Here is an 11,299-nt window from a genome sequence, read left to right on the forward strand (position 1 = left end):
CAGCTTGGTTGATATTAATGGAAGGCCAAGATATTTAACAGGTAGTACCCTTTCTTTGAAGCCCAAAATCCTCATAAGTTACACCTTTTCAGTCTACTCAACTCCAGAGAAGAACACTGCACTTTTCTGTACATTAGGTATTAAGCCAGAGACATCCCAAAATCAACCCAACTGAATGTTTATCACCCTTTGCAAAGACAAAAGATCATCAACAAAGCACAAATGAGGTAATTTCAGGTCTTCACAGTCTCTATGAAATTTGAAACCTTTCAAGGCCATTGTATTAAAAACTTTGGTTAAGTATTCCCATACACAAGACAAACAATAATGGTGAAATTGGGTCACCTTGCCTTAATCCCACTTTGCTAGGGAAAATAGCCTTCCATCTGCCCATTAATCATTACTAAAAAAACATGCTTGATCTAACAGAGTTCATGACTAATTTGATAGAATGAGCAGGAAATCTAAATGCTAATAAAACTTCTAAAAAATCCCAAGAAACTGAGTCATAAGCCTTTTTGCAAGTCAATTTTCATAGCTACAACACCCATTTTTTTCTCATTGTGGTACCCTCCGAGCAATTCATGAGCTAGCATGATATTATCTGATATCATTCTCCCTAGTATGAATGCAGACTAGTTCAAATGCACAATTTCTCCCAAGAATTGTCTTAATCTGCCTGCCAATATTTTTTATACCACTTTATAGATCACATTACAACATGATATGGGCCTATAATCAGTAATTAACTTTGGCATACTAATTTTGGGAATGAGGATGATAATAGTTGAATTGGTCTGCTTCAACATTTCAGCATTACAAAAGAACTCATGAATTGCATAGCTTATTTCCTTACCCACAATACTCAAAGCCTTTTTAAAGAAAAAAACTGTTAAATCCATTAGGACCTGGACTTTTGTCATCCTTAATGCTCCATAAAGCTTCTTTAATTTCTTTTTCTGTCATCCTTTGACAAAGTGATTGCCAAGCATCATTTGGTAATACTTATTCCTGGAACCCAGAATTATCAAACAATCCTTTTCTATTTTTAGTATTACCCAGGAAATCCTTGAAATGATCAAGTATAGAATTTTTTTATGGCAATTGAGTTTGTACATATCTCTCCATTTGATAATGTCAACTGACTTATAGAATTCCTGGCTTTTCTTTGTTGCAACAATTTGAAGAAGAATTTGAAATTCTGACCACCTTCCTGGATCCACTGGCACATTGATTTCTGTTTAAAGCAACTTTCCTCCTAGGTGATTAATTCCTGCAATTGAACAATTTTATTCTTTTTCTCCCTTTGGATTTCCACATTAAATGAATCAACTGCAATTCTCCTTCTGACTTCCTCCAATTTAGCCCTACAATTAGAAATTCTCTCTGATACATTATCAAATGTTTTTTTATTAAGAGTCCTCATTTCACCCTGGAGTAGCTTAAATCTATGATAGACTCTATACATACTCCCTCTAATTTGCAGAGTCCAAATTTTTTCAACTATCCTGAAAAATTCAGGATGATTACACCAAATATTAAAGAACCTGAATGGCGCTTTCACACTTCTATTTGAATACCAGGATTGGTTTGCAAAACACCAATCCAATTTCCTATAGATCCTCTTCTCCCCCTCCTGGAAAATTGGTCCAAGTAAACTTATGGTCATTTCTCTGAACCTCCACCAGATCTAATCCCAAAATCCAATTTGGAAAGTCATCAATAGCTTCCACATTAATAGGTATTCTTCTAATTCTATCCTCATTGCTGCAGACAGAATTGAAATCACCTTGAATGAGCCATGGTATTTTTATACTGCTTCCAATTTTTAACAGATCTCTCCATAGCTTCCTTCTCATTTCTAGATGGTAAGATCCATATATACATGTCCAGCAAAAAACATCCTCACCCCAAATGATTTCACAATGTAGGCACCAATAATTGTGCTCTACACTCCATTCGACTAAATTTAATTTAGTTCACACTTCAGAAAAATTATCCTTCTGTACTCTTGTTTCCAAAATACCCATAACAACAACCTTATTTCTAGCAATCATATTTTTAATTTCAGATTGCTTTAGAGGACTACTGAGTCCTCTAATATTCCATGACATAGTCATGTTTCAACATTTTTCGTAGGCTAGAATTCCTGCTCTTACTACCCTCTTCGTTGCATTATTTCCCATCATAAACTAGATCATTACTCCTTCCTTCATTTTCCACCAACACTCTAAAGCTATTATTGCAGTTAGGACCATAAGAACCTGCTATCATGATTGCTGCTTGCCTAATTTTTCCATAGTGCTGTAATTCTACTTCCTGAATTCAAATCAGGACTTGATTTTCCACCCATTCCATCACCAGTAACATTATTATATAGCAACTGATTATCATTCTGAACATTTGATGTAGAAATGATCTCTATACCACATGAGATATATCTTAGGGTCCACTGGGAGAAATAGACAAATGTGACCCTTCAATTCCACGAGTAATCAATACACCACATATTTTTATATGAAATACAAGTTGATAAGGTCACGTCAAGAGTCTATGCTTAATTTCAATTCTAATAAATACATGAACCCGATAGAAGAAAATTATAAGATGAAAAAAACATCATTCATTTTGACAACTATATTTATCATAATAAATCACATTGGGAAATAGAATGGCTTTTTCTAGCTCAGCTGGACTGTGAGTGTGGCCGTGATTAACACACAATTTTTGGTTTTGTTCTTTTTGTTTTAACTAATATAGGTTAAATATCTAAATTAAACAAAATATGCCAATTATATCCATCGTTGTAATTATTATACTTTAATATTTAAATTTATAACTTATATTTGAAAATAAATATTTATTTAATAGAATTATTATATGATTATTATAATTAAATATTAATTATTTTAATAAAAAATATATTTATATTTATTTAATATATTAATAAATAGTTAAATATATGTACACATATACATATACATATATTTTAATACATATTAATTTATTTTCATTTCTTCAAGAGGTAATGAAATGTCCCTTTGGAAGGTAATTATTACTTCCATGTGCATACCCAAACATAAGTATACACATAGATAAGTAAAGATTCTCCTTCTCCCCTAGATGAGAATCATGGTTGTCATCCAAAGACCCCCCCCTTCGCGAGCTCATATTGCCTGGTTCCAAAACCAGGGTATTCCCTGGTTCTAAAACCAGGCAATATGAACTCCCTCTTCACAATTTGTGATCAAGTTTCTATGACGTGCCAATGCAACCAATGCAACTATTAGAATCAAGTTTCTGTGGATAGAAAAATTAGTTTGCACTGAAGGAAATTACAGTTTGGAAAGATATAGCACCTAACAAAATCAAGTGATCTCCATCACATCTACTGGAGTAGTAGCAATTTTATTATAATGGTTAATGCTTAATTAATTTGGTAATTAAGCATTAACCATTGTAAGGGCTTGTTTGGATGGGCTTATTTTAAACTCAGAAGTGTTTTTTTATAAGTTAAGCATTTTTGGGTTTTAAAAAACACGTTTTGTTTGAGAGCTTTTTGGGACGAAAAGTCGTGAAAAAGTTGAAATTCACTTTTTCGGGAGTCATCCACTAGGTGCTTCTCGGAAAAGCACTTTTGAAAAACTATTTTTTAGGGTGTAAAATTACAAAATTAGCCTTGACAAATGAATAATTCCCTCATTTTAGTAATTTACCATCTCCAAAAGTGCTTTTTACAATTTCACATTCAAATAACTTTCTACATATAAAAAAACACTGCAGATTAACCTATCCAAACATAAAATACTGAAAAAGCAATTAACTTACTCGAAAAGACTTTTTTTAAAAAGTACTTCTACAAAACTTAAAAAAGACTTATATTAAAGTTTCGTCAATCCAAACGAGGCCTACATGCAAATGACATTTTTTTTACATGCGTGCCACACCTTGTATTAGGCAAAAGTAAACATTATTAAATATCATCTAATTTTTAAAAATTGTAATTAGATTTGAGATAGAAAATTGAAGATTTTAAAATTTTTAAAAATTTTCAATAAATATAAAAAGCTCAGTTTAATGAAGATTTGAGTTTAAAGCCTAGATTTAATTTCCATCTGCAATGAATCCATGAAAATCATAGAAAAGTTATCAAGTGGAAATATATATATATATATATAATCCATCTGAGTATTATTGTTAGATACCATATTAAATCAAATTGGAAAATTGAATGGTTATCATGATTGTTGCCCTGGCACATCATTTTTGACTTTTATTTATATTTTAAGTGAAGTAGATAGAAAGAGGAATTTTATGGATGATTAGTTGTGAACTTGATTTCTTCTGATATTTCTTTTAAATTATCATGAAATACCTCATGTAAGCATAACATGGATTTTAGAGAAGGGTGTTTATATTGACTCTTGACTATGGATGAGTTGCTATCAATGGGTTCATTGGAAAAGAAATAGGCGCCGGCAAGCTTGACTCTTGACTTTGATAAGTCATGAATGATCTTGCACGGCATGAGCTATCAAATTAAAGCGTCCATTATTTGTGTAAATAAACAAGCTTGACTCTTGACTTCCACAAAGCAATCAATGCTACTCTACTCTTGCATGCTTAGGTGTTAGGCATGGCACATCATTATAAATACATGTTGGTGAGGAAGAACTAGCAAGTGGTTCATACATAGCTAATTAATTTATTAAGATGAAGCATTTGCAGCTATCTCTCTTGTGTTCATCATGGCTCATTCCTTTTTGGATGCTGGTTCATCAAGTCTTACAACAACCAAATGGTTGTTTTTGCTTTGTGTAGAGGAAGAGAGGATTGCTCTTCTTGATATCAAATCAACATTTAGTGATCCATACTCTATCCGTGAGTCATGGAATAAGAGTTCCTTTGATTGTTGTAGTTGGTATGGAGTTTACTGCTCACCCACCACTAAACATAGTCAGGCACCTGGACCTTGCAGCTCTCACATCTTGGGAGGGAGATAGTAACAACATTTTGAATATCTCAATGTTCCTACCTTTCCAAGAACTGCAAGGCCTTATTTTATCGGACAACTTTTTCAACAGTTGCATCCCTAGTGATTGTTTTGGGAGTCTAGCAGAATTGGACAACCTCCAGCACTTGGATCTCTCGCATAATAATTTTTACTTTATTAATGGTACTATTATATATGCATGAGTTCATTCTGTTCTACATTTCTGTTGTTGTTTCTACTTGCTGGATTTCTCATTTTCTTTGTTATTCTAATGTTCTTCATTTTTGTGTATACAGTATCCATTGCCACACCAAAGTTGAGCAAGCTTGAATACTTGGATTTGTCCTACAACCAATTAAATGGAAGCATTGTTCCATATTTGATTGGGCTATCTTCGCTCAAGGCTCTTTCTCTGCATTGGAATAATATCGGACGTGGACTTCCTTTCAAAGGTAACGTGCATGTTCATGTATTTAAAGGTTATAAAAAATAAAAATTTAAGTGATATTAATGCAAAATCATTGATATTGACAAATACACAATTGTATCTTATTTATTTAGAAATTATTATATTCTGTGCAAAACTTATTTTATTAAAAGAGATTTAGGTAAAAACAGATTTTTCATGCTATATTAAGGTTCAAGCTTCTAACCAGGAATGATAATAGGATCCTTTGTCATCATATATGTATATATATATATATTCTTCATGTTTGTGTACGTGCACAACATCCAATGCCATGTCAAAGTTGAGCATGCTTAGATACATGGAATTGTCCCACAATTTGTTAAATGAAAAATTGTTCTATAATCTTCTATCAAGACTTCTATCTTGATGAGAATAATATTGGTGGTGGACTTCCTCTCAATGGTAATATCTTCTTGTGTTTAAAGGATAAAAAATTAAAATAAGAATAAAAATTAAATCATTGATATTGATAAATAAATAATTGTACCTTATTTATTTAATTAGTAATGACATTCTCCGCAAATCTCCTCCTCGGAAAGGATAGGGAGAAAAAAAACCAAATTTAATGGATGATAGCAGGGAGGGTTTGCAAGGGAGAACTATACTTGACTCCTACAACTGCCACATTTAAAATTCCCCCACTTTGATTTTATTTTCCGAATTCAAGAGAGTAAGAATGTTTTTAGCCATTAGAGAGTGCGTGACATGGTTTAGATTGCGAATACCGAGGCCCCCATCAGATTTGCTAAGGGTTGTAACAGACCAACCAACAGAATGGAAGCCAATTCGATTGCCATTCTTACCCCAGAGAAAGTTTCTAGCTAACTTAGAGATGTCCTGGATAATAGAAGCAGGGAGATGCATGACAGAAAGGTAATGGTTTGGGACCGAGAAAATGTTGCTGTGATTGCCCTGGAGTCTTTCTGATGACCAAATCTTTTTCACAAAATCGGTTTGCTTGGCGCCTCGAGCCAACCTTCAAGAAGATGCTGCATCTTTTTGAGCTGCTTCCCCAACATTTCTTTTGGAAACCATCGACCGCGACTCAAATATCCTGGCGGATGCCCCTGGCGAATTTTTGGCCGCTCAAATCCTGAAATCTCTCTCTTTCTTCAGGGCCGTGATCGTCCCCCTTGGCTGGATGACCTGTGCTCCCATCTGAAGCTCTGTTTCTAGTTTTTTGTCTTTTTCTTTTTTCTTCTTTAGCTTTTTGCTCTCCTTTGCAAAAAAAAATAGAAGTGAGATTTGATCTTTTGTGAGGATACTATTCTTTTGTCATTTTCTTTGATTTTCTAATGCTCTTCATTTGCCTGTGTACAATATCCAATTCCACCTTAAAGTTGAACAAACTTAAATACTTAGTTTTGTCCCACAACCACTTACATAAAAGTAATTTTTTTCCATATTTATTTGGACTATCTTCTCTCAAGACGCTTTATCTAGATGGGAATTAATAACGTGTGGTAGAGTACTTTCTCTTGAAGGTAACTTATTCTTATTTTTTAATTGTATAAAAATAAATTAAAATTATATTGATATTTAATCAAAATCATTGATATTGGCAAACAAATAATTGTATCTTATTTATTTGAAAATTATATTTTGTTTTTTAAATGTTCTTCATTTCTGTGTGTACAGTATCTAGTGCCACACTGAAGTTGAGCAAGCTTAAATACTTGGATTTGTCCTACAACCAGTTAAATGAAAGCATTGTTCCATATTTAGTTGGCCTATCTTCTCTCAAGGCTCTTTATTTGGATGGGAATAACATGGGTGGTAGACTTCCTCTTAAAGGTAACTTATTTGTATTAACAAAAGGTTATTTATACAAATATTAATACAAACAAATCCACATCACCACATTATTTCAGTCATGTTACTAAAATAAGAAACATTCTATATCACATCTTTTTAATCATGTTACTAGAATAAGAAACATTCTATATTGATTCTTTACATATCCGCCTCCCATCACTTTTTTATTTAGGAAAAGGCATATCCAAGCAACCAAACATCATGTCAAGGTGGGAATGTGGGAATTGAGGATGAATCCCACCTTATTCCTAATTTTTAGTATATCAATATATTGTTTCTTGATCTACTTCTTAAAAAATGTTTTCTATAATTCCATGGGACATAGTTGCGCGCGTATCCTTACTGGTAATCATATAATTCACCAAAGTAAAAAGCCTTGAGTGAAAGTTTTTCTTTTCTTTGTTTTTTGTTTTTTTTTTCATTTTTTGGCATGTATCATTAATTTAAAGGCAACTTTCTCATTCTTCGAAATTGCACAATAGTCTATAAATCAATGCCATTTTCTTCTGTTATTGTCATGCATCTACACTTAATTACGAGAAAATCCTAGATTATTCTAGACAAATAATAGGTGTAAAGAAAAATGATAGAAATAAATGTTGGGTCGAATTCATCAACCAAAATTGGCCTTTACCCTAGAAATACAAGGTTTCATTAAAGTTCAACTAGAATTATGATCACTTTAATCTTGACAGTACACATAAAAAACTATTGTTAATTTTGCAAGCATTTTACATTGTTTTTACGGGTAGTATTTTGTTTTTTGATTTAATTTACATCTATTGATTCAGTATGATGAGACTATCATTTGATAATAAATATTATTTACTTATTTTCTATCAGGATTGTGCAAGATAAAGAATCTTGAAGTGTTAAGCATTGGTCACAATAATTTAAGTGGAGATATTTCATCGTGTCTTGGGTATCTACCATCTCTCAATTATTTTGATATCTCCTACAACCAATTCCGAATGCCTTTTCCTATGACTATCATAGGAAACCTTACAAAACTCAAGTATGCCTTCTTTTCAAACAATTACTTTAGAGGTGTTATCTCAATAGCTAAATTTGCTAACAATACTGGGATTAAGGTGTTAGATTTTTCTGATAATAATCAGTTAGAGGTCCAACTTGAATATGTAGGGTTGATGGCATCATTTCAACTTGATGGTATTTTCTTATCAGGTTGCATTGTTAATAAAGGGTCTAGCTCAATTCCCATGTTTTTGTCCACTCAGTATCAAATAAAATATATTGATCTTTCTAACAATAACCTCAAAGGCAATATTCCAACATGGCTTTTTCAAAATAGAACTAATCTAATTTATCTTAATTTAAGGAATAATTCACTAACTGGATCACTGATATTCCCTTCTCATCTCAAAACAAATTTGTTATGGTTTGATGTATCCAACAATAAACTCATCGGAGAAATACCTTTGAGGATTGGCAATGTGATTCCTAGTATAAAATATTTGAATATGTCGAATAATTACTTGCGAGGTGTCATCCCTTTCTCATTTAAAAATTTGAGTAAACTATTTTACCTAGACTTATCAAATAACAAGTTATTGTTAGAGAGTGAGAGGAAGAGAGAAATGCTTGAACCATTGATCTCAATGGACAAGCTCATGTATAAATAGAAGATGAAGTGTACAAGTACATATAGTGTACATAGTCTATACTCAGGATATACATACACATATATACATGTATCTAACAGTTATCAGGACCAATTTCTAATTCTATTGATTATTTAGATAATCTTTTAATGCTAGACTTAGCTGAGAACAATTTTCAAGGAAATATATTTAAAAACAATTCTAGCTTACGTCTTCTATTTAGTTTTGTTGTCAATAAGAATCAATTAATTGGAGAAATCCCACGCAGTATTTGCAAGATGGTTAATCTTCTAATCATAGATATCAGTGAAAATCAATTGTCTGGCACGTTGCCTAGTTGTATGAACAACCTTCATACCCTTGGGGCCTTTCATGTTGGAGGAAATAGTTTAGAAGGAAGTATACCATCTGAATTTTGTGGTTTTCAAATGCTTTATTCCTTGGATCTCTCTCACAATAATTTATCCGGTTTATTTCCATCTTGCTTCAACTTGACTAGCTTGTTGTATTTGAATGTAAAGGATAATAACCTCACAGGCCCCATTCCAAGTGCTTTATCTGGCAACAGTTTGGAAATACTAGACATGGGAAACAACCATTTTGTTGGTGATATACCTAATTGGATAGGCACCTTCAAAAATGTAATGATATTCTCTTTGAAAGGAAACCATTTTAAAGGACCAATCCCAAAACAAATATGCGACTTAAAAAATCTTCGCATATTAGACTTTTCGCAAAACAATTTATCAAGAGATGTTCCTGCATGCATTCATAATATGGGCCGTGATTTGGCATCTTACGTCACCTTGCGAGATATTCAATCTTCCAACTCTGGGCTGATTATTCCCAATATTGTGAATCACATCTCTGATATGCCTTACGATGAGCAAATATTGTCCTTTCCTATTCAATATATCGATTTTGCAACAAAAGAGAGATCATATAGTTACAAAGGTGATATCATCAACTACTTATCTGGGCTAGATTTGTCTAGCAACAAATTGGTTGGTTGGATCCCAATGGAGATCGGCAACATGACATGGCTTCAAGCATTAAATTTGTCCAACAACATGTTGTATGGTCCAATACCTAATACATTGTCAAAGCTGACACAGATTGAAAGTTTAGATCTCTCACACAACATGTTGGAAGGGAGCATTCCTTCACAACTAGCAGAGTTGTATTTCATTGAATCTTTCTCAGTGGCATATAACAACCTCTCTGGCCCAACACTTGGAATGGTTGGACAATTTAGCACATTTGATGAGAAAAGCTACGAGGGGAATCCTTATCTTTGTGGCCCTCCTTTGGTGAAGAGTTGCAATAATATATCATCACCACAACAAAATCAAGTTAAAGATGATCACAGAAATGAAGAAACAATGGAGCGCCTTATAACTATAGCAATTTTTGCTTTGGGTTTCATTATGGGCTTCTGGGGATGGGTGGCTCTACTACTTTTTAAGAGAAGTTGGCGGTATTCTTTCTTTCTAACAGTGGATGGGTACATGGAGGATATCGTGGATATCGTTGATATGGTTAGAAATCTTCTAGCAAAGATCAAATTGTGTCGGTAGGCATTGTTTGTTATATATTTTAGTACTTGGATTGTGGTCTATTGTGTTTTGTATTGTGTTTTTGTTTTTGATTTTCATTTTCCTACCGGAACCCTTAATCACTCAGGTGGTTTGGGATGGTCTTTTTATGTTGTTGTTTCCCTATGTATTATTGTTCCTTATGTAGCTATCTACTCTATTAATAAATGCTTGTTCTTTATCCCATTTATCCAAAAGAAACAAACAAATTAGTGGGTTTCATGTTTTTATTCTCAAGACACATTGGCTAACAAAGGATTGAGTCATTCATAATGTCTTGCAATTAATTAAACTCGTCAATTCAAGGAAATTTTCAACTATGTAATTAAGAAAAATAGTAAATTTCTGAAAATTCAAAATTTTCATAAATTCAAAATTGGATCAAAACATAGTAAATTTATGAAAATTCAAAATTTTGTTGATGATCAATTGTTTTGGATCTAATGCAATGTAAATTCTTTAAGTTCATCTTAAGTTTAGGAATTTATTTAGTAATATATATTTAACTTATAAAAATAGCTAATAATTCCATATATATTAATTTAGAAAAAATTTAGTAGATTGACGAAAAAAGACATCAAATTAATTATATGTGAGATAATATATTAATAAAGCACACCTGGTAGGTAGGCTTGTTAGAAATGTTAGCTACTGAGGAATCTCAGTTCGTGATGAGACGGCAACATTACTGAGGAATCTCTGTTCGTGATGCGTTTTCTCAGCATCTCTAGGGATAGTTTGTACTACACCAAGGATGGATCTGGTGGCTCTCGACATCATCGGGGTGGCTTTCGTGGAGGTTACG

At 32.8% G+C, this 11,299-nt stretch overlaps 1 protein-coding gene across 1 annotated transcript; it reads left to right on the forward strand.

Annotated features, from left to right (window-relative positions):
• The first annotated feature begins 4,814 nt into the window (after positions 1-4,814).
• LOC120255269 (receptor-like protein 15) lies at positions 4,815-10,626 on the forward strand. Its single transcript, XM_039263128.1, has 6 exons — positions 4,815-4,881; positions 4,962-5,176; positions 5,290-5,445; positions 7,101-7,256; positions 8,121-8,881; positions 9,001-10,626. The coding sequence occupies exons 2-6, from the start codon at positions 5,026-5,028 to the stop codon at positions 10,474-10,476; spliced, it is 2,700 nt and encodes an 899-aa protein (XP_039119062.1). The 5' UTR covers positions 4,815-4,881; positions 4,962-5,025; the 3' UTR covers positions 10,477-10,626.
• The last annotated feature ends 673 nt before the right edge of the window (positions 10,627-11,299 follow it).

This window comes from Dioscorea cayenensis, unplaced genomic scaffold (assembly GCF_009730915.1).
Source record: "Dioscorea cayenensis subsp. rotundata cultivar TDr96_F1 unplaced genomic scaffold, TDr96_F1_v2_PseudoChromosome.rev07_lg8_w22 25.fasta BLBR01000916.1, whole genome shotgun sequence".
NCBI lineage: Eukaryota > Viridiplantae > Streptophyta > Magnoliopsida > Dioscoreales > Dioscoreaceae > Dioscorea > Dioscorea cayenensis.